Here is a 25,319-nt window from a genome sequence, read left to right as displayed (position 1 = left end):
AGCTTATTGACCAACATGCATGTAAGGTATAGTGTTTCTACAGAAGAGGAAGTGATTAAAGTCTGGGACCGCAGAAGCCTTGTATACCTTAGGTCTGTACACTGCACATTGTTGACACTCAAAAAATTTTGCTTCATTATTAATGAATTAATAAGTAAAGGCGGCTCTTGATCTCAGTTTGGAAGATGGAAATTCTATAAGTAAACAAGAAACTGTGTGAATCAGAATGGAATATTTAGACTACTGCACTTTTCCTGGTGCTAGATCAGACCAGAGAGGTAAACTGGCACAAAATCCTGATGGATCCTGTATTACTTTCTGAAGTGTTGGAACTTGATTTGTTGAGTGAATGATGCCAGTGCAAGTGCAAGCTGATATCGAAGAAAGTATTGCAATTGATTTAAACTTCAGAAGGATACCTCTGACCACAAATAAAAGGTTAATTGAAGAAGAAAAATCTTTGAGGTAGGTAGGGAGAAATTCATGTCTATGCTATACAATAGATGTTTTCACTATTAAGATTCATTATTTATTTCCACCATATTTATTTCCAATTGCATGAATACTGATTATTTTTTGAGACAATCTATATTTCTCTCAATTTGTTCATGTCATTTCCAGGTTAATTTAACTTGACTTTTTTCTAGCAGTCATTTTGGTTGTCTTATTTATAAATCATCCCAGTAAGTTCTATTTGTGTCTCTCCTCATATTTTTTCTACTCTTCTACTGGTTAGCTAAACATGTTTCTAAGTCTCAAAGGAAGTGAAGAACTATTTGAGATATGTGAGTGAATTGGTGTGTGGGCAAGTGGTTATGCACTGGCAATCATTCCCTTCCCTCGAAATCCCATCTATATTCTACAGGGAAGTAGAATAAACCTGAAGTAAATATTTAGATGTAACCGTTTGACATGCTTCACTCCTTTGCTCAGGTAAGATCTATCTAGATAATACTAACTTTTCCTGTAATTTCTTTGTTTTACCTTTTTCTCTGGTCCTTAAAATTGTTTCCCAATGTAAGTGTAAATATAATTTAAAAAAAGGAAAAAAACACACACACTAGTTCTCATCTAGTGCATATGGTCCTATTCTATTCAAATAGGCTTTGTTTGTTTTTAATAATTTAAGTACTTGTAGTTCTAATTAGCTTAAAGCTTGTCCAAAATTGCTTTCTTTATTTATATTAAAGATATATTTTCATTTGTGCCCCCAATAAGGCCTAATTGTAGCAAAAATTTTTAAATGTCCCAGGTTACATAGGTACATGTATTTGATGTAAATTGTGTTCTAATAGATTTTAATAATGATAATAATTTCCCTTATGAGATCAGTGTCTTAAGGGCAATTTTCTTGTTATAAATAATTTCAAATGCAAACCATAGCTTGTTAGCTACCATTTGCTAAAACAAAAGAGGCATATTTTCATTGGTGTACAAAATCGCTCACCTTCTCCCAAGACAGCGATATGCAGATATGTCTCAGTATTTATTTGTGTGACTTATTTTCTTGTTCCACAAAATTTCCTGAAGATTCCATCAGAGACACTGATCTTGAAGGACAAAACCCAAGCAGATGGTTTAGGGATAATGTACTGAATAAACACCTGCAAAAACAATTATTGTATTTCAGCACAACTTTCTTCATTGCCTCTGTTTAAGTTTGTAAATTGAAACTAACACCCGTAGTGACTCATCATCTGTAATTAGACAACCCTCCATGAATGCACACTGGTTATTACTCACTTATGTGTATACTGTCTAATGAAATGACTAATTAATTTTATCTTTCTTGGCTGCTAAAATGTATTCAGTGTGCCAAAATTGTTCCTATTCTCTGACTCATTCTAATGTTTTATCACATTTATATATAAATTTATTAAATATGTACTAAGTATTTAATGCAAAGTTGAATATGTTTCAGGGCTCATCTGCTGATCCAATATATTAATGTTCTTTGGCTAATTATTTACCAAAGTATTTAATAAATAAAGTTAGAAAAACCAAAGTACAAGAGTCCATGTGAGTCCTCATTAGTGTTAGAATTATCTTTTAGAGATGGTACTAAAAAGTCTGACAGTGTCAACCTAAGTGAGCTAATATGCCCATGGCTAGAATTTATCTTTCATGTCAGTCAAACATTTCCTTTCAAAGGGAGCTTTCATTCACTTGACATTTTTTGACACTCCCCCCTCCCCAATTATTCTAAATTTCTATTTTAAGGAAGAAGAAACAATATGCTTGTTATGGGAGGAGTTTAGTTTTAGTTCAGCACTTGGTTAGTATTAATGATAGCAAGCTTGTTTTTTGTTTTTATTGGGGCTATATTACTGTATGCATTTTCCAGAAGCCTTTTTGGTGACTCTTTTCAGCATCATATTTATAAGAAAATACTTACAAGCTGAGATACTAATCTAGTGTTTTTGTTTTTTAACATAATGATGTAGTAAAATTAACAACATTTTAATTCATATATTTATCAATAGAATCATATTTGGTCATAGATAAATTTCATGTCCATGTACTTCTTAATATTTTGCTATTAAAAAGAATCTTTCATTTGCCCTGATCTTTTCCAAGCAATGAGAAATCATTTTGTAAGATTTTGAGATTGTCAAAATGAGACCTTAAAAATGGCTCTTAATTCTCAACAATGCATCACTGTCAGCACTTTGCTTTTAAGAGTCATATTTTAACTTGTTATTATCAGGTTGATGTATTAAAAGCCAATAAATCATTATGATAAGTACATGATAGAGTGTATTTCTTCAGAAGAAAAGCTTTACATCCATGATGTCATTATTACAACATTTATTCTATTCCAGGCACTGTTCTGAGCATGAGGGAAAAGCTGCAAGTAAACATACAAAAGTTTAAATATTTCCTCATCTAAGCTCAAGAACTTACCTGGTTTCTACAATATTAACTGGGAATAAAATAATTAGAAAATATTACATGATAAACTTACCAAGAAAGTGTTAACATTTCTTTATGGTGATCATTGTGTGCCTTTAGACATTATATAAAACTTATTTTTTAGAAGTTTATGATGCGTAATATTTGGTTTTGATTATGTTATTGTCATTGTTCCCTTACCTGATTAAAAAGAAAAAAAAATTCTGGAGAACTTTAAATTATCTTCTATGCTCTACAAAGCAACAACACATATTATTACTGTTGTTGCTATTTTAATGAACTGATATTTTTGTTCTGCTTTTTATAAAGGTATTTCATATAAATTGAATTAAAATTGGTATACCTCTAAATCAAAGAAACAGCTTCTTAGCCCTTACATTCATCTCTTTGAAAAATTCTCTGTAGCTTCATCCCTATAGTCCAGTGTAAGAAATGACTTCGTTTCACATATCCTTCTTTTACTGATGGAATCATCTTTAACAAACAGAATTGAAGTTTGTAATAATTTCACAGTGACACTAGTGAAATTTACTAGCCAAATGACACAGTGAAAACTTTGTACATAATATTAACAATTTAAATTTACATATGTTCATGAATAAATCTTTGAAATGATTCCTTTTCAAAACCATGACTGGAAGATGGTGATCATTTTGGACAATGATGATGGTGATGACGATGATAACAATGAAGATTGCATGTATTCAAGTAACTTACGTAATGACTTGTGATAGTTAATTCTGTGTGTCATGCATATATTCGAGTAACTTACGTAATGACTTGTGATAGTTAATTCTGTGTGTCAACTTGGTTAGGTTATGGTTTCCAGTTGTTTGATCAAGCAAGTATTGGCCTAATTGCTACCGAGGGTACTTCATGGATTTAAATCATTTGTCATTTGATTGCATCTGTGGCTGAGTACTTCCATAATCAACAAAGGAGATTGCCTTCAGCAATGAGAAGAATCACCTTATCCAATCAGTTGAAGCCCATAATGGGAGAACTGAGGATTTCAGCGTTCAGAAAGAAGAATTTCTATCTCTACTTCAGCCAGTCAGCTTCTCCTGGGAAATTCATCATCTTCTTCATCAGAGTTCCAAGTTTGTGCTTCACCATAGGAATTTGACATCACTGAGTTCCCATCTTGTGGCTTGCCCTACAGAATTTAGACTTTTGGTGATCCCCACAGTTGTGTGAGCCAATTCCTATTATATATATACTGTCAGTTTTTTTCCTCTGGTAACCCTAATACAGATTTTGGTACCTGGAAGTGGGGCATTGCTATTGCAAAATGTGAAAATATTGAAAGGACTTTGAATTGGGTAAATGAGTAGAGACTGGAAATATTGTAAAGCGCTTAGAAGAAAAAGCTTAGATTGTTTTGAAGAGTATGTCAGTAGAAATATGGACCCTAATGGTAACTCTGATGAGACCTCAAAAGGAAAGGATGAATACACCATTGGAAACTGGAGAAAAGGCAATCCTTATTATAAAGTAGTGGAGAACTTCGTGAAATTGTGTCCTGACATCAAATGGAAGGCAGGACATGAAAGTGATGAATGTGGATATTTAGCTGAGGAGAATTCCAAGCTAAGTGTGGAAGGTGGAGCCTGGTTTCTCCTGGCAGCTCATAGTAAAATGCAGGAAAGGGATAAGCTGAGAATTAAACTCTTAAGCACAAAGGAACCAGAATTTGATGATTTGGAACATTCTCAGCCTATCCAGGTGGTGTGCCCTGAGACTAGGGCCAGAAGCAGCTCTATTGTGGCCCTCCCTGAACCTCCAGGAAGTCAGTCCCCAGAGAACAGGTTTAACTGAACAACCTTTTGCTAAAGAGAGTGTGCCAGAACATGGCTCCAGTCAGCCATTCAGTGGAAGCCAAGTTGTGAAATGCTGTTATCCAGGAGAGATCAGTGGAAAATCCTTTCATCTGATGATCTGAAACTCCTTAAACTGCATGCAAAGCTGACAAAGTTTTTGCAAAATTTATATGAGCAGAACCGTTGCCAGCCTAGACTGAAAGGGATGGAGAAGGGACTAATTGGAGGGAGAATGACTTCAAAGGCAAATCTATGGAAGCAGAAGTCTGGACCAAAACAGTCTCAGATGAAGAGAGCCGCCCACCCACATGTGGATGGATCTGACCCAGCGTCTGGAGAGGAAGAACCTGGCAAATGGATATTCAGGGAAAGTGCTGCCACTCCAGTGCTTGGGGCTGTGCCCTGGTGTTTGCAAGTAGCCTGGCTCCCACATCGATGCTTGTAGAAGGTGGGGCTTATGCCCCTGGGGTTCTTGGAGAACATGGCCACCATTCCAATGCTCAGACAGGGTGGAACCTGCACCCCAGTGTTCAGGGAGAGCATGACTGCTGTGCAAGCACTTGGAAAGGGGGGTGGTGCCACTCTAGCAGGCCCAGAGAATAAAGCACCAGTCTAGAGATGCTTCTCAGACCTTGGAATCAAATGAAATCTTTGTATCTGTCTTTGCCCTATGGGGTTTCAGACCTGTTTGGGGTCCACGACCTCTGTTTTTCTTCTAGTTTCTCTAGAAAACTAAACGAAAAAGTCAGGGACCCAAGGATTGCTGGCAGCCAGACTCAGAATGTTACAGTCTTTTGGAAGGAAGCATCACCTTGTTGATACCTCAGTTTTGGACTTCTCCTAGCCTCAAAGCCATAAGCCACTAAATTCCCATTGTTTAAGCCCACACATTTGAATGGTATTTGTTTTAGCAGTTGAGATGATGACTTAGCTAATTTTGTATATGTTAACCATACACCATATTCTTTCCAGAGCCTACTGAGTTCAATGTTGTTAATGTTTTTCCACTTTGCATTTAGAGTGATAGTCTATTTAGGTGTTCATTTGCTTCCTCTTGACTTGGTATTTTCATGTTTCAGAATTGTAGTTCTCAACCAGGGGCTATTCTGCCCCCTAGAGGACTCTGAGATATTTAGGTTTCACAACTGGCATCTAGTGGGTACAGGGCACGGATACTGCTAAACATCCTGCAGTGCAAAGGACAGCCCCATAACAAAGAATTATTTATGTGGCTCCTAATATCAATAGTGTCAATGTTGAGAAAGCCTGAATTAGAGATTTGGCTCATGTCAAGTAACTAATCCCTGCATTTGACTATTTCATTGACATTAGCATACATTTCTGGCATATCATCTTAAAAGTATTTTTTTTTTTTAACTTCAGGAGTAGTACCCTCAAGAGTCTAATGGTTAAATTCAAAGAAATTTTCATATCAAGTATGCTCATGAGTGCTTCTTTAATTCCAACAGAATGGCAGTTCTTAACACAAAATGCCCATTTGTAATCATCTACAGAGATTTTTAAATATAGATATAATTGGCATGAGAAAGGCATAAGCATTTCACATTCTCTAGATAATTCTAATATCTGGTCACAGTTGAAAACCGCTATTAGAGGCCTCTTCCTCTGCTAATGGCAACCCAGTGCAATGTCTTGATCACAGGATCTCTAAGCTCTGAGCTTTTATAAAATTAAAGATGTCTTATCTTTTGTTGTTGAAGTAGAAGAACCATGACTCAATTGATACATCTTAAATACGTGATAAAATATGAGAAAAATATCATTAAAAAATATATTATTGTGAAATGATTATCCTGGGTTTATAAAACTGTCTTTTTATCCTATGCCCTGAAACAGTTAATGAGAAGGGACCTTCAGGAACAATGACTGGAGTCAAACTTCTGGCTATATAGGGACTTCAAGTGTATCAACAGTCTTTGTCTATTTTTACTAAAATTTGAATTTGTTCATTATATCATAACTGCTCATTCACTATGTGGCATGTTTTTTTCATTAGTTACGTAGTTCAACGTGTCAGAGTCAGAATCAGCAGCTTCTTTTCTTCAGTGCTGCTGAGTTCCAAGATGTATTTTTATCTCAACCAGTGTACATCTGCTAAAGTTATCACTGAAATTCTATAGCTAAACAGTGTGTTTTTCTGAGACGACATGTTTGTTCATAGGAATTCATATGAAAAAGCAATTACCTTTTAGAAGTAATTTTCAATTTAAATACACTGCAATCTCAGTGGTTACATGCCCAAGGAGCATTAGTCTATTTTAAACCTTTGCTGCCCCAAGTTCTATGTTTCAGCATGCCCACTGAATTTTTAACAGCAATTACAATGCCCAGGATGACATCAAAACAATAATCATAGATTTTACTTTATATTGCTTCAAGTCACTAATAAATAATTCATAATAATTTGTTGAATTTAAGGTAGTGGCTACACAACAAAATGTGAATGAAGTGAAGACAAAAACAAAACAAAGAAGTATTGATACTAAGATGTGTATTATGATTTAGGTACTTGCAGGTTTTAATGGATAATGTGATCCATTATCACATAAAATAATTATGTGATAATGGATGTGTTCAATATTAATTAAATATCTGGCACTCAATCTCTGTCATTTTCGCAGCAATTTTTACTATCCAAGGCAATGAATTAATTAAGCTAACTCAAACTAAGGAAATTTTACTTATTTTTTTTCTTTGTGAATCAGGAGAAAGTAGTCAGTCTCTTAATATGTTAATATACATGATTGATCTTAAACAACAGCTAAAATAAGAAAGCCATTGAGATTTCTTTATATCTTTAACTTCCATAGGACCCATACGTCCTTCCTTCCTATAAACAAGACCAGAACTGCTAGGAGTTGAATTTAAAATCAAACCAGTTACAGTTCAGGGGGTGCAGCTCATATTCACTAAAGCATGAAAATTAAACATGCTAAAATATAGTTCTATATTTATATTTTGTAAATGTTATTTTAGAAACTGATAATGACTAAAATCGAAGAATTATTCAAACTAATCAATAATAACCCTTGCTAAAAAATACTTCCTAATATTAAGAATGTCAGAATTATAAATTTACTACTAGATTTCAATTGCTAGTCATTTGACAAATATATATTTGTCATCTGAGCATTAACACATTTAAGCAACTTTTATTTTTATTAGTGTGACCACTGTAAATTTGAAAAAAATCTTTAGATTTTGAAATTTTTTGTTTTCGTTTTTAGATGAAAGTTTTTCTGAAATTAGGCCCCACAGTATCTGTTTGGGGACTGTGGTGAAAAAAAAAAAATGAACAACAAAAAAAAAGACTGAAAGAAATCATTAAAGTCTTGTTGGACTTGAAGTCAGAGGACCTGCTTACTAATTATGTGACATTGGGTATCTCACTTAAACCCTCAGTCACTTTCCTCATTCTGAGATGAAAAAATTAGAATACCTCTCGCACAGGGTTGTGATATAAAGAAAAGAGAAGATCCCATATAAAATCAGATAGTAGTAAACATGTTCCTAATGAATTTTGGGGTTTATTCTTAAAGTAAGGCTTGTATTTGAAATTCAAAAATAGTCCTTTTACTTTTCTTATAACAAAATTTATGTATTACTAGTAATGAAGATAGTTTCTCACAGCAGTGGTTTACTTTATTACATCCAATTTTATTAATTTACTATAACATTATTGCTTTCAGCGGAAAGAAAATATTAGTCAGTACTGTGGTTACAGAAGTCATCCTTTCCTTTGCCTTAGTCAAGTAGCAGCAGCAACACAGTTCAAAGTGTTCCGGTCCATTTTGAATTTAAACCTGTTGAATTAAAAGTCCCATTCTACAGTGAACAGCACCTTCAAAAGCAGATTTTGAAAAATCCCTTGCATCAGAAAGAAAACCAAAATCAAGATGAGAAGATGTGTCCAAAGCAGGCAGATTACTCTCCCAAGAACATTAAAGTGCTTTTAGGCCTCCAAATTAATGTGCTTCAAGTTGACATACCATGTTCATTGTTCTTGAGACTATAAATTAGACTTGAGATCTACAATTGCTAACAACAAATAAAGAAGGTTAGTAAAGAGGGCTTTTTTGTCCCCCAGAGAAGTTCCACTAACAGAATTTCTTCAGTTAGGAGGTGATTTCAAAGAATGTTTGGAGTCTTTCTCTTTCAGGGAGAGCCCTCTTTGAATAATTTTCCCAGACCCAAGACTCCTTATTCTTTTAATTTCTCCAAACATGAAATGAAATCTAATTAATCTTTTATTCTATATAATTCAATCACTCAGGAAAAATATGTATTTCAGTAGTAGTAGTAATCATAATATTATCAACAATATAAATAGCTAATTGGTAAGATGGCAGAGTAGGGAGCTCCAGGATTCAGTCCTCCTCCAGGACAGCTAGGAGACAGGAACTGTCTGAAACAAATCTTTTGGGGCTCCAGAGACCAGGGGAGCACTTACATCATCCAGAGAAGAGCAGGATGAAGAGTCTGAGCAACTGCAGGAAAGAATTATGAATAGCTTGCTCCGTGGTGGCTACACCCATCACCAACTCTCTAGGATTGCTGTCCCAGCATTCAGCACCTGACTGACAACAGAGGGTTGTGGAAGTCCTCTCCCCACAAATGACAGGAGGTAGGTGGGGGGTGTGGCACAACCAAGCACTGGTCAAGCTTTTGATTGCTGAATTCACAGTGCTAGGTGCCAGCTCTGAACTACTGTTTTAGCCTGCCCTGGCTAGGGACCATCACAGCCATTGTTTCAGCTGCCCCCAACAAGGGCAGAGCCAGTGGAGGTTGAAAGACACAGTACTTCCTTAGGGCTGAGGGGAACAATTTGTTGAAAAGTGCCATCTGCTGGGCAGGCCAGGAAAATGCAGCTTTGGGGAGCCATCAAAAAGGCTCTTGGCATCTTTCCTGACCCTCTCACCAGGGTTCTTTTGGAGTTGGTCTCCACCGTCTTTGTGAGCTCATGTCCCTGTTTTGGCTGGGAATTACTGACTTCGGAAAGTCCTCTCCGGGTTGACCCTTGTCCCAGAATTTGCCTTACAGGCAAAAACAGCTATATATATAACTATAGAGGCAAAACAAAAACTAAACAGGACAGATCAAGATTCCTGGAGAAGGAGCAGAGGAAAGGAAGCTTTCTCCTGGGGGCGAAACAATTGCAAATACTGCAATCCTAAAAATTGTACCACACAGCCAGGGCAAGAATCAGATGTATAAGCTGAAAAAATCTGATCAAACATGGGCAATTCTAAAGGTCTAGGATAAGTTGAACCAATTTGCAAAGAACATTAACACAAAGCCAATCAAATATAAAACCCTAGGCAAGAGACACAAACTGACCTTTAGAATATACCCATCAAGATAATCAGATGCCTAGTCATTAGCAGAAAATTTCAAGCCATACTAAGAAACAGGAAGATGCAGCCCAGTCAAAGGAACAAATTAAAATTTTGGAGGAGATGCGGAATTTGGAATAACTAATCAAAGATGTTCAAACAACTTTTCTAAATCAATTCAAGAAGGTGCAGACATAAAAGATATTAAGAAGACACTGTGTGAGCATAAAGAAGAATTTGAAAGTGTGAAAAGAAACATAACAGAATATACCAGAATGAGATGCACAACATAAGAGATTAAAATATGCTACAGGCATACAGCAGTAGATTTGAACAGGCAGAAGAAAGAATCAGCGAACTAGAAGATAAGACAATTAAAATATTACAGGCTGAAGAACTGATAGAGAAAAGAATGGAAAATATTGAACAGGTTGTCAGGGATTTGAATGACAGCAAGAAGTTCACACACATATTTGCTTTTGCTGTCCCATAAGGACAAAAGTAGGAAAAGGGGCAGAAAGAATATTTGAGGAAATAAGAGCCCAAAATTTCCCAACAATAAGAAAAACATAAATTTACATGTCTAAGAAGTGCAACATTTTCCAAACAGAATAAATCCTAATAGACCCACTCAAATACACAAACTAATCAGACTGACAAATGCCAAAGACAATGAGAATCCTTAAAGCAGGAAGAGAAAAGTTATTCATCATATACAAGTTATCCACAATAAGAGTAAGTTCCAGTCTCTCATCAGAAACCATGGAGGCTTCAAGAAGGCAGTGGTATGATATATTTAAGGTTCTTAAAGAGAAAAACTACCAGCCAAGAATTCTTTATGGGGAAAAACTTTCCTTAAAAAATGAGGAGGAGTTTAAAATATTCACAGATAAACAGAAACTGAGAGGCATTATCAACAAGAGACCTGGCCTACAAAAAGTACTAAAAAAGAGTTCTGCAGGTTGAAAGGCAAAGACAGGAGAGAGACTTGGAGTTTAGTGTGGAAATGAAGATTATAAGTAAGGGTAACTGAAGGGTATAAAGAGAGACAAAATTAGATATGACATAAAAACCAAAGGATAAAATGCTTGAAGTAAGTACTGCCTTTATATTAATAACATTGATTGTTAATGGAATAAACTACTCAATACACAGATTGGCATAGTAGAGAAAAATGTATGATCCATCTGTATGCTATTCCCAAGGGACTCATCTTAGACCCAAAGACACAAACAGGTACAGAGTGAAAGGTTGGAAATAGGTATTCCATGCAAATATTAACCAAAAAAGAACTGGGGTAGCCATACCAATACAGGGCAATATAGACTTTCAATGCAAAGCTGTTGTAAGAGACAAAGATTGACACTATATATAAATAAAAGGGACAGTCCACCAAGAAAAAATAATAATCATAAATATTTACGCACCTAATCAGTGTGCCCCAAACTACATGAGGCAAACATTGGCAAAACCGAAGGGAGAAATAGATGTCTCTAAAATAATAGTTTGAAACTTCAGTACACCACTCTCATCAGTAGTTAAAAATTAGGTAGAGGATCAATAGGGAAAAAGACAACTTGAATAATATAATAAAATGAACTAGATCTAATCAGACAAATAAAGAACATTGCATCCCAAAACAGCATCATATAGATTCTTTTCAAGTGTTCATGGATCATTCTCTGGGATAGACCACATGTTGGTTCATAAAATAAGTCTCAATAAATTTAAAAAGATTTAATTTATATGAAATGCATTTTCTGATCATAATAGAATGATGCTGGAAATCAATAACAGCCAGAGAACTGGAAAATTCACAAATATATGGAGGTTAAAAACACATTATTAAAAAATAAGTGGATCAAAGAAGAAATTGCAGGAGAAATCAGTAAATAAATATAAACAAATAAAATGAGACTGCAACATATCAAAAGTTATGGGATGTAGTGAAGGCAGTGCTGAGAGGGTAATTTATAGCCCTAAATGCCTACATTAAAAAGAAGAAAAGACTAAAATCAAAGTCCTTACTGCACATCTGGAGAAACTAGAAAAAGAACAGCAGATGAATCCCAAAGCAAGCAGAAAGAAAGAAATAATCAAAGATTAGAATAGAAATAAATGAAATTGAGAATAGAACAACAATAGAATGACTTAACAAAATCAAAAGTGGTTCTTTGATAAGATCAATAAAACTGGCAAGCCCTTAGCTAGCCTGACAAAGAAAATAAGAGAGAAGATGCAAATAAGTAAAATCAGGGATGCAAGTGGGACATTACTATGGACCTCACAGAAATAAAAAGGATCATAAGAGGATTCTATGATTAACTGTATGCTAACAAATTAGACAACTCAGATGAAATAGTCAGATTCCTACAAACACACAAAAAACCTACATTTACACTAAAACAAATAGAAGAGCTCAGCAGTCCAATTATAAGTAAAGCAATTAAATCAGTAATCAAAAACCTCCCAACAAACAAAAACTCAGGACCAGATGGCTTCACAGGTGAATTCTACTAGTCATTCCAAGAAGAATTAATACCACTCCTGCTCCAACTCTTCCAAAAAAATTGAAGAGGAGGGAACATAGAAGTGCCCTCTATGAGGGCAACATCACCTTAATACCAAACCAAATAAAGATACTAAAAGAAAAGAAAATTACAGCCAAATTCCTCTAATGAATATAGAAGCAAAAATACAGCATCCATTCTTGATAAAAACACTTTAGAAGATAGGAATAGATGGAAACTTCCTCAACATGATAAAGGGTAGATATGAACAAAGCCACAGCTTATATCATACTCAATGGTGAAAAATTGAAAGCTTTGCCTCTAAGATCTGGAAAAAGACAAGGATGCCTATTGTCACCACTGTTATTCAATACTGTGCTAGAAGTTCTAGCCAGAGCATTTAGGCAAGAAACGGAAATAAAAGGCATCCAAATATCAGTATTTGCAAATGACATGATCCTATATAGAGAAAGTCTTGAAAAATCTGCAACAAACCTACTAGAGCTCTTAAGCAAGTTCAGCGAAGGGGCAGGGTACCAGGTCAACCCATGCAATTGTCAGTAGTGTTTGCATATACTAGTAATGTGCAATCTGAGGAGGAAGTCAAGAATAAAATTACATTTACAGTAGCAACTAGAAGAATCAAAAATCTAGGAATAAATTTAACCAAGATGTAAAGGACTTATACACAGAAAACTTCAAAACATTGCTGAAAGAAACCAAAGAAGACCTAAATAAATGGAAGGACATTCCTTGTCCATGAACTATAAGACTAAATATCATTAAGATGTCAGTTCTACCCAAAATGATTTACAGAGTCAACACAATACCAATAAAAATTTCTAACAGCTTACTTTGCAGTGGAAAAAACAATTATCATATTTATTTGAAGGGTAAGGGGCCCCAAATAGCCAAAAGCACATTGAAATAGAAGAGTGAATTTGGAGGACTCACACTTCCAGGCTTTAAAACATATCACAGAGCTACAGTGGTTCAAAAGCATGTTATTGGCATGAAGATAGATATATTGATCAATGGAATCAATTTGAGAGTTCAGAAATAGACTCTTACATCTATGGTCAATTGATATTTATAAAGCTGCCAAGTTCACTGAACTGGGACAGAGTAGTCTCTTCAACAAAGAATGCTGAGGGAACTGGGTATCCATACGGCAAAGAATGAAAGAGGACCCCTACTTCACATCTTATACAAAAAACAAACAAACAAACAAACGAACCAAAAAAACCTCAAAATGGATAGAAGACCTAAATACCTGTGTAAGAAACAGGATCATAAACTCCTACAAGAAAGTGTGGTAGGCACTGGTTTCTTAGACTTCACACCCAAAGCACAAGCAGTGAAAGAAAAAATAAAGTAATGGAACCTCTTCAAAATTAAACGCTTTTAGGCTTCAAAGCACTTTGTCAAGAAAGTGTAAAGGCAACTTACTCAATGGGAGAAAGTATTTGGAAACCACATATTAGATAAGGGTTGGATATCAAGGATATATAAAAAAAATCCTACAACAATTAAAAGACAATCCAACTGAAAAAAGGAAAAAAAAAAAAAAAACAAAAAAAAAACACTTGAATAGATATTTTTCCAAAGAGGAAATACAAATGGCTAAAAAACACATGAAAAGATGCTTAAATTACTAGCTATTAGGGAAATGCAAATCAAAACCACAATGAGATGCCATGTCACATCTACTAGAATGGCCATTATTTAAAAAGCAGTAAAGTGCAAGTTTTGGAGAGGATGTGGAAGAATAGGAATGCTCATTCACTGCTGGTGGGAACACAACATAGCACAGCTGCTTTGGAAGACAGTTTGGTGGTTCCTCAGGAAGCTAAGTATGGAATTACCATATGATCCGGCAATCCCGCTACTAAGTTTTTTGCCCAGAAGAACTAAAAAACAGGGACTCAAGAAGATATTGGCCTGATGTTCATAGCAGCATTATTCACAATTGCCAAAAGATGGAAGCAACCTAAGTGCCCATCAACCAAAGAACAGATAAGCAAAATGTGGTATATACCTATGCTGGAATGTTATTCAGCTGTAAAAAGGAATGGAGTCCTGATGCATGCGACGACAAGGATGAAACTTGAGGACATTATGTTGCGTGAAATAAGCCAGATGCTAAAGGATCTCACTGATGTGAATTAATTATAATAAGCAAACTCACAGAGTTAGAATCTAAAATATAGGTTACCAGGGGATAGAATGGGGGTAGAGAATGGGGAGCTGATGCTTAATTTGTGCATAATTTCTCTTTAGGTTCATTGTCAGTATTTGCAAAGGGGCAGTGGTGATGGTAGCAAATTCTTGTGAGTGTAATTCTGTTTTGAATGTGGTTGAAAGGGGAGGTTTTGGTTCGTGTATGTCACTAGAAGGAAAGTTAGAATATAAATCATGGGACTGTATAACACGGTGAATCCTGTTGTGGACGATGACTGTAGTGACTAGTACAAATGTAAGAATGTTCTCTTGTGAGCTATAACAAATATATATCACTATTACAAGATGCTAATAATAGGGTGGTATATGGGAAAAATACACCTAATGTAAGCTAATAGTAATATTTTAATATTCTTTCATCAGTTGTAACAAAGGCCCCAGACAATGCAAAGTATCAACAGTAGGGGAATATATGGGAAAGTTGTATTTATTTGACTTTTATGCAAACCTGAAACTTCCCTAATTAAAAAAAAAATGATTTTTTAAAAACATTATGCTAAGTGAAAGAAACCAGACACAAAGTACTACATACTGTATGATTCCATCCATATAAAATATAAATATAAAAACATCTATAGAGATAGAGTTAGATTAGTGGTTATATAGGGCTGGAGAAGGATAGAGGGATTGATAGATGACTGCTAAGGGGTATGGGGTTTTTCTTTTTGGAGTAATGAAAATGTTGTAAAATTGATTGGGGTGATGAATGCACAACTCTGTGATTATACTAAAAGCCACTGATTGTACACTTTGGATGGACTGTATGGTACATGAATATATCTCAATAAAACAGCTTTAAAATATTTATTATTTTCAAAATACTTCTTATACTCCAGGTTCCATGCTAAATGCTTTTCATTTATTATAACATCCCAGCCTAACTACCATCATGTGAGATCAATTAGAGCAGTTATCATTTTATGAAGGAATACAAAGAAATAGAAACAGAAATAGCAGCCCAGACTTAATCCAGGTTGACAGCCTGTGCCGTTAATATACTGTAAGGCACAATTTATTGCTAAATAAATGTGACATTTAGGTTAGGTTAGGCACACAGTGGATGTCATACCAGCATTTGTGAAATAAATAAGTGAATATATAAATAGATTTCTACCAGTTACAGAGTAGGATAAAGTGGCAAAAGATGAAAAATGACTTGCATTGTACTATACAGGTTATTAATGTTGGAAGTAAATGGGTGCTGATACCTGTGGTTTTCTTGCCTTCCTTGAGGCTTGGCCCACCTTTCTCACCAAGAAATGGTACATGAGGAATGATGTGATAGAGTAGGGTGGGCTCTGAGAAAGCTAGAATTCTGAGCAGGCAACCACACTGCCCAGTGAACATCTGTTGTTTTGCTTCATTCCATTTCTATAAGAGAGAAAGAATAAACAATTCACAAGGAATATTTTCCTTTCTCTAAGTTTACAATAGACAGCAAAGTGTGTATCAAGACCAAAGTTTGTCTAGATTTCCACATGCAGTATTTGTATTCTTTTGATCATCAAACTAAGGAGGAAGTATTTATTGCTTTAAGTAACTAAAATCCTAAATATTTATGCACAACATGTTATTATTAAATATTTGTTGATCATGATTAAATACTTTTAAAATGATATAAACTTTAATAATTCCTTTTAAGGCTATTTATTCCTAATCCTTCACTGATTTAAATAACTCAATATTCAACAACTTTTACTTGATAATATTTTGAGAACAGGATTTGTTTTTCTGAATGTAAAAGAATCAAATATGTCTGCAAATCATAGATCAAAATGAATTGGGAAAGATTTTTCTATTTGGTGTGATGGAAAAGTTTTGGTAATGGATGGCAGTGATGGTAGCACAACATTGTGAATATAATCATAACACCACTGAATTGTACCGTGGAAAGTGGTTAAGATGGGAAATTTTAGGTTTTATATGTGTTAACAGAATAAAATAAAAATAAAACAAACAAACTGCAGGGAATTAGGTGTGAAAGAAAGAAAGAATGCCAAGTTAGGACAGATGTTGACTCATCAAACCATCCAAACATTAGTGTTTCATAGTAGAGAACAACAGGAAGTCACATTGGAGATGAGATAAAACAATGTTGTAGAAAGCATGTGTTTACTTAATTCTATGGGTTTCTGAAGTACTGTGATGCTGGGCAACTTTCAGGAAAAGGGTTTGATTTCACATCTCATTGACTTTAAATCCTGTGCTCTTTTTACATTCATTATGCAAATTCCCTGATATCCTTAAACTGAATAAACTCTGTCTGTTAATCACAATATGATTTAGTACAAATGTGTAAATTCTATCAAGACATTGGAACCAAGTTTGCTATTTCTCAACTCAGTATACTGAGGGATATTAAATAACTATGGTTTGTTTGAGATTTCATCTAATTCCTTTGGAATTACTAGAGTAGAACAAGAGGCTTAGTTTCATTCAGTGTATTTTTATACATCATATTGCCATTCTGTAAAATTAATTATATAAAGTGTTAAGCCAGAACACACCACTGCTTCTCTTAAAAAGTCTCTTAAAGGTATGCCTTTGAAACTTAGAGGAGGGACCAAATTACTATAGAAATTTAGCCATTGGTGTGAAAAGGCTGCATTTCAAGCATTTTCAATTCTAATGCTCTTACCATATTGGTTGATGAGTAATTTTGAAGTATTAAAAATAAAAACTCCACAAGAGCTGAGTGGAGTTGTATAGATACAGCGATAGGAATAACAGAATCACCAGGAAATCTTTCAGAATATGGAAACTTTAAAACAATTTGTGTCTACAAGGTATGCAATCTCTCAGATACATGATAGGGGACGGGTAGAATTTGGAGTGGAACATGCTTCGATGGAAATTCAGATCAAGTGGTACATGCAGAAATGCGTATACACATGGAATCCCCACCCTTTCCAACTTCCAATTTGGATTTTTTTTAGGGCTAGTTAAGGGTAGATAAGTTGGTAGTTTTTTAGGGCTAGTTAAGGGTACGTGAGTTAGCAGAGGAGATGGGAAGTAAAATTGTATTCCCTTTGGGGAAATCTGCAAAATACAAGAAACAAAAATGGAAGAGAATGAGAGCATATTGCATATCTCAGAAGCATATCTTGGAACATATCTTACATAGCTTCAGAGACTATGGAGTCTCTAAGGCTGGTTGTACCTTGCTTCCCATCTTCTAGTGCATAATAGCACCATATTTGCAGTTCAAAGGAATGAATGAATTAATCAGTCATCAAAAAATAGACATGTTTTGAGTCCTAAAAATGTTTTCTTAGCTTTTTTTATTACTACAAATTCTCTGGGTTTTTCTAGCAGACCACATGCTAATCATAAGGTTAAGTATATGAGTGATGGCAGAGAAGCTCTTATTCACTGATACTGAAGAGAGTCAGCAGGATTCATATGAAAATAATTAGATGTAGAAATTGTGACAGACAAATTATTCAAAGCGATGTTCTTGGTTAGTCTTCAGGAATAATGTAGATTTAATCTCTGATGTTTGGGTACAATTAATTAATACCACATTGACAGCATAATTTGACAACTCCTGCTAGGTTGTCCACTATCATTCTCTGTTTCTTGTTTATGTTTACCTACATGGACCCTTCCTATCATGATTTACTCCTTTGATGATGGGAAACATTTTAATAGATCCAGTGACACATGACTTGCATTAAGAAGTATAATTAATCCCTACCAATGTGGGGATTTGTGCCTTGCATTTAAATCTCAGGGCATTGAGTTAGACTTACATTCATTCTTTTTAAATTGTACTTGAATACAGTTGTTGATGCAAGTGTTAACTTAGACTATTAAGGAAGTGCCTTTGTATAGACAATTATATATTAGATGCTATGGATTAACGTGACTGTTTTGGAAACATGAATATAGCTAGCTATCTTCTGTCAGCTTGCCAAGAGTTTAGGCCAACTACAAAGTTAGAGAGAACAGTCTCCACAAAAGACCACCATCCATTCTGACACCAACTGCATGTTCAGGACTCAGCACCTGAAAGGTGTTATAGTCACAGATATGGTTTATTACAGGGAAAGGATACTGATTAGATCAGCTAAAGGAAAAAACACATAGGGCAGAATCCAGGGAAATGCCAGATGTGGAGCTTACGTTGTCCTCTCCCCATAGCGTGAGGGTGCTTTACTTTCCTGGAATTTCTAAACACAAAACACAGAGAGTATTGCCAACCAGAGGTGCTCCCCTGAGCCTTGGTGTTTAGAAGTTTCACTGGGGATCCAATAAAACGATTGGTGATCATTGACTGATTGATTGCCCACATGGTTGATCTCATTCTCCAGTTTGACCCAGAGTCCCCCCTCTAAGTCACATTGTTGGTCTTTCTGGCAAGATAAGCCTTCGTCTTAATCATACTATTAGAGAATCCAGTGTGACCCAAGGCCCCCAGGCAAACAAACATGCTCCTGTCAGGCATAATATTCCAAGGGTTTAGAGCTTACTTTCTGAAACCAAAAACAAACGCCAGACCTCTGATTTGGGTAAGGTAAAAATCTTTGCTAAATACAGCTATTCAACCATCCATCAATTTATGCATCTGTCTTTTTACCCAGCATCTAATCCACTCTAGAACTGAATGGCTCATGAGAATCTATGCTGAAAATGAGCTGGGATTCATGAACAACTTTTTTAACATACCGTATAAATATTTAAAATGTTTCTGAAGTAATCAAAGAAAAACTTGATTTTAAAACCCAAAAACATATTTCACTCTTTCCTGTAGAAAAAGTTAGAATAAGTGAAAGAAGAGTTACATTGAAAGTTCACCAAAAATTATGAAAAAATGAGGGGTGAAATTGCGTATTGTTTCATTATATACTAAAATGTCATAAGAATCATGTTAAATGTTAACATATTTAAGTAGTTTAAATATTTATATTACAGAAGTGTCAATTTTGTTTAATAGAAATTGGTTAACAAAATTTTGTTTAGTAAATTCACTGTGAATTTTGCAGAATCCCTTCTGTATACACCAGCTAATATTTTCTAAAGTTTAAAAAACGTGTGGTGAGATTTTTAATATCAAAACATCAATGAAGCAGGCATTAAAATGCACATGGATTATTTCTTCCCTTGCACATGAGAACAAAATTCTGCCAAGATCTGACTTTCTAGCAGGTTTAATCTTGCAATTCATTGCCTTCATCTTCTCTCAGCCTCCCATGCTGCAGGTGCTACTAGGGTTATGATGATGATTTATTTGCTGTGGTCCTTAAAACCATAGATATAGTGCTTGATAGATTCTTCTTTTCCAGTAGATTGTATGTTTTCCCTCTTCACTTTTTCTCTGCTGCAGTTCATTATGCTGACATACCTCTTCATGTTGGCCTGGCTGGGCGTCACAGCTTTCACCTCACTGCCAGTTTACATGTACTTCAATCTGTGGACCATCTGCCGAAACACCACGTTAGTGGAGGGAGCAAATCTCTGCCTGGACCTTCGTCAGTTTGGTATGTGGTTATTAGATTTCTAATTGTAAGACAGCATCCCACATTGTTTTACCTAAACAACTAACTCTAAAATAGTGTAAGTCAATTTGGAGCCATTATTCTAACAAAGAGGGAAATTTTTCAGAGTATTTACTTTGAAGACATACCTTTTTAAATTTAAGTAGGAATTCAAGGGTGGATTGGAAAATGACATTTTAACATGAACACACACACAGACAGACACTGTGTTCCCTGTTATTGGCAGGTTACAGTCATGATTTATCTTTTCTCAATCCTCTGCTCTTTTCCAAACCCAATATGATGTCTGCATCCCACTTTCACCACCCCCCATGATAAACACTGAAGTCCAGGGTAAAAATCTTCTAAAAATCATACTTCATTACTTCCTGAAATAGGACAAAAACTTAGAATTTAGTATTCATAAAATCAAAGAATGTTAAATATGTCATCAGTCCTCTTTGATTATTCTTATTTGCAGCTAAAATCTCATGAAGTAACAATTGCTCATATTTATATGGACTAAGAATATGTAGACACTATGTGTTTTATATATGTTAAATTGTTTAATCTCATGATGACACTGTAAGGTGGTTTCTATTGTTTTGCATTTTATAAATGAGGAAACTGAGGCATAGGGCAGTTAAATGACTTACCCACAGTCATAAAATTAGTAAGTGGCGGAGCCAGGATTCAAACCCAGGCAGTCTAGCTTTTGAGTCTGTTCCGTAATCAGAGAGTTGACTACTCTCACATTCAAACAACTACTGAACTAGGAGTCAAGAAATTGACAGTCTAATCTCACCTCAACTATTTGGGATTCTATTTCATCATCTGTAAAAATCTGAGGGCTACAGAATTTATTTAAAATATGCAAATCCATATGTACAAATGGGTTTTTTCACTCAACAGATATTAAAAACCTACTGATTAACATCTGAGGATGATCAAAATATTTTTTTCTAATGAAGTTTCCTCAGACTTCAGAAAACTGGGAACTATTCCACTAGATGATATCTGAAGGATTTGTGACTCTGCAGGTATACCATGGATAGACTATAGGGTACAGTAGTACTATTCTATAGTTAACTAGCTGTGTGCCACATCCATCATACTGTTAGACAAAGACTTCCAAATCCCCTGCAATCCTTATATTCCTCAACTTATATTAAGTTATGCCTCTGCTTTCCATTATGCCTTTTGGAAATGCATACACTTATTACATGCACAGAATGAGTATGCTAGAAATGCACATCTCTACTAAATGGGCATGACAACCCTTACATGGTAAGAGCTCCCATTATGTGGTTCAAAGTAACATAGTCTCCTAAGAGAAAAGAAACAATCTATATGCTAATGGGACCACTTTGCAAAATATGGGAAATTTCTTTAAAGTAAATTCTTACCCACTCTATTTCTTTTTTGATGAATACTATTAAATGTCTATGCTGATTATAACCCAAATTTTGACTTGATTATATATGTATGCTCAAGATTCTGATTAGGGACGTATTATCTGAAGGGCACATAACTGCCACATAGGCAGCATATTTTATGCTAAAGGCTAAGCAGAAAACATTAATAGCTGAGTAAAAGTCTACACGTTATCTGAAAAATGCATTCTCTTTCTTCTACACCCACATAAGGAAGTTACATTTAGATAAATCTTGATAATTATGTTTTAACAGTGCTAAAGCTCAAAGAACAGTTTTATTTAACCATATAGTCATATTTTACACTTACTACACTGTTTTTAGAAAGAAAAACAATTCTGTGAGTTTATGAGATTTAGAAGAGGTTTTTGACTTTGAGTTGATACTGTAATGGGATGAGTTCATTAGCCCTTGGAATGAGTTGAATGTATTTTGCATATGGGGTGGACATGTATCTTTGGGGACCAGAACATGGACAGCGATAGGCAAAATAATGCTCTCCTCCCCAAATATGTCCCATCTAAATTCTGCATCTGTGAGTATGTTAAGACTACATGGCAAAGGTAAAAGGGAATTAAGATTGCAGAAGGATTGTCAGAGACAGGCAGCATTGCTGGCTTTGACAGAAGAGGAACTGCCACAATGGTAAAGTAAATATACAAAGACACAAAAACAATAAATAACATGTCTGGAAAACAAAATCATGAACTATGGCTTTAGGTAATGGAACCCTTTTCTACTGGCAAAGGCTATGAGAAGAGTTTGCTTGAGAGTGAGGCAGGCAAGGGGGAGGAATAGCTCAGTTTTGAAGATGTAGATTTTTAGATGCTTATTAGAAATCGAACTAGAGCTGTCAAATAAGAAGTTGGATGTATGAATTCTGAATTCAGGAGAGACGTATGGGCTAGCTACATGGATTTAGGAATTGTTAATGGCATTTAACATTCTGAAATAGGAGATGAGCAAGAGAGAAAGAGCTTTGAGGACTATCCAATGGGTTGCTCCAATTTAAGAGATTGTAGAGAAGAGGAGGAACCAGACAAGGAGATTGAGAAGGAGGAGCCAGTGAGAATAGAAAGACTAGAAGAGGAGACTGTAGTATCTTGGAAATCAAATGAAGAAAATGTATGAAGGAAGAGGGGGTGATCAACTGTGTCCAGTACTGCTGATTGGCAAGTAAAACGAAGACTGAGAATTAATCCTTGGTTTTAACAATGTGGAGGTCACTGGTGACTTTTCCAAGAAAAAAAATCCATGAAGAGTGGAGCAAAATCTGACTGGAGAGAGTTTAAGTGGAAATGAAAGGAAAATAATTGCCTACAGTGAGCATTAGACAACACTTTCTAGGAGTTTCCTGCAAATGTGAATAAAGAAATGGGTAAGGAAATGGATTCAGAGCATATATATTATACGTGAATGAAGACTGTAATATAACAGTATGGAGAAATGTAACCTTCACCAGGAAAATTTCTTAGTAAGGGTGGTTTATTAGACAAATCTTATAAACGGTTCTCTTTTTTTGCCTCTTGGAACCATCTTGGCAGGAAAAAAAGGCCATCTTTCCATTCTGCATTTGATGAACTACAAGTAGATTACTTTTTAAACTGAAATAGATTGCACAAACTATTTGCATAAAAGAGGATGACATCAGCTCTGTAAAATGGGGAAAGCTCATTATGCACCTGACAGATAAGAATGTGTAAATATATACAGACATTAAAGCTAAATAACAGTAAGTGCTAAAAGCTTAGGTATTAGCTTGCCCAGAACTTGTGGTTTATTTTTCTCTTGTACATATATATGTTTAGGAGTTCAATACTTCCCCAAACAAAATTAAAGAACCATCTTAGAGTGAACTTGATTACTTCTGTTCTCTAAAATGGGATATAGAGCAGTGGCAGTTAATCACCTATGTGCTTTCTAAAAATGCCTAACATTTATAGATTCTGATTTAACAGTTCTGCATTGGATCCCAGAAATATATATTTTTGATAATTTCCCCAGGTGATTCTGATGCAGTTAGTCCATGAACCAAGTGGAGCAAGGGTAAACCTGAGTGAGATTGCAGCTTTTATTTCCCTTTACTATTGGCACTGTTTTCATTATCAATAGAAGATAACTTACTCCTTTGGGAAATACCTTTATAGACTAACAGAAGCTTTGTTACCAAACAAACAAATTTGGATCCTGACTTCAGCACAGCCTGGGGCATAATTACCAAAATAATTGTGATGCCTAAACCATCACATAATGGACCCAAACAATGCATTAGCTGCAAGTAAATCTGAAAAACTGGGTGGTTGGATTCAATTGAGTTCAGATTTTAAGTGTTTTAAAATGTGTGAAGGATAAATGTCTTTGCATCTTCTATTTATAAATATTAAAGTCATTATGTTGGAATAAGGACTCCCATTTTAAATGCAATGAAAGCTGAGGAATAATTGTTCCCTTATCACAGAAAATAGAACTTGTTTAGATTTGATCATCAAAAGTTCCTTTTTCTGTCTCTGTGCTCTTAAAAACGTTTATAAAAAACTGCAATTTCCTATATGTTATAGGAATTGTGACAATTGGAGAGGAAAAGAAAATTTGCACCATCTCTGAGAATTTCCTGAGGATGTGTGAATCCACTGAGGTGAGTGTTTTCACAGTCTTAATTTTGTTTAAATTTTAACATTCATTTTGGCATTTGAAGAATATACAATTAAATATATGATGAATTCCCTCCTCCCTTTTTTTGAAGAGGCAGTTTTTACTTGCAGTGGTATTATTCAGGGGGAGTAGAGAATAAATATGCATGAGGTTTGATGCATATTTCAATAAACATTATACCAAATATTTTAATTTTTTCTAGAAACTTTCACATTTTAATGAAGGTTAAAAAATTATAGTTATCATTTAAAAGAGATACTATAGCTTTATATTACAAAATTACTGAAAGCCATCATTATAAATCATGATCTTATCTTTATAATGAAATTACTGTAAAATGATGCTGTTGCAAGGTATTAAATAATTTGCAGAGAAAAAAGATCTTGCAATGTTTTTTGATTAAGTAATTTATCATAGTTTTACTATTGTTAAATATGCACAAAATTCTTGCTCATAAAATATCAGCAGTCCTGACTTCTGTTCAGCTTGCAATTTTGGCACATGTTTTAGTTTTCTGTGGTTTCCTTTGCAGCTGAACATGACCTTCCACTTATTTATTGTGGCACTTGCTGGAGCTGGGGCGGCAGTTATTGCAATGGTAAGACCTGAGTGCTCTGATACTTACTTTTCAATTTGAGTTATAAAGCAATTTGCTTGTAGAGATGATAAATTTCTTCTAGTGTCTGAGGTTTATAAGAACCACATTTATTTTAATATCAGTAAAAATTAAAATGGGAACAATGGGTAAATAAATAAGTGGAAAACAAAGCTTAGTGGGAAGAAATAACATTGATTATCTTTTCAATGTTTAAAACAATAATTTTGGTAACTAACAAAATATAAGCTCATTAGAATTTCATGCAATAGATTACTATTAATATAAAAATTATATCTTTAATTTCCTTTATCATTTTTTCCT

The 25,319-nt window shown here is 34.9% G+C and overlaps 1 protein-coding gene across 2 annotated transcripts in view; it reads left to right on the top strand.

Moving 5' to 3' along the window:
* Positions 1–25,319, top strand: part of GPM6A (glycoprotein M6A) — a 393,567-nt gene that overhangs the window by 361,924 nt on the left and 6,324 nt on the right. For both annotated transcript variants that reach the window (XM_037831042.1, XM_037831041.1), the window contains exons 4-6: positions 20,165–20,318; positions 24,307–24,383; positions 24,933–24,998. In XM_037831042.1, coding sequence (XP_037686970.1) covers positions 20,165–20,318; positions 24,307–24,383; positions 24,933–24,998 — 297 coding nt within the window. The remainder of the gene's footprint in view (positions 1–20,164; positions 20,319–24,306; positions 24,384–24,932; positions 24,999–25,319) is intronic.

Source organism: Choloepus didactylus, chromosome 3 (genome assembly GCF_015220235.1).
Source record: "Choloepus didactylus isolate mChoDid1 chromosome 3, mChoDid1.pri, whole genome shotgun sequence".
Classification (NCBI taxonomy): Eukaryota; Metazoa; Chordata; class Mammalia; order Pilosa; family Megalonychidae; genus Choloepus; species Choloepus didactylus.
The sequence above is the reverse complement of the archived record's forward strand: the minus strand, read 5'-3'. Positions and strand labels throughout refer to the sequence as shown.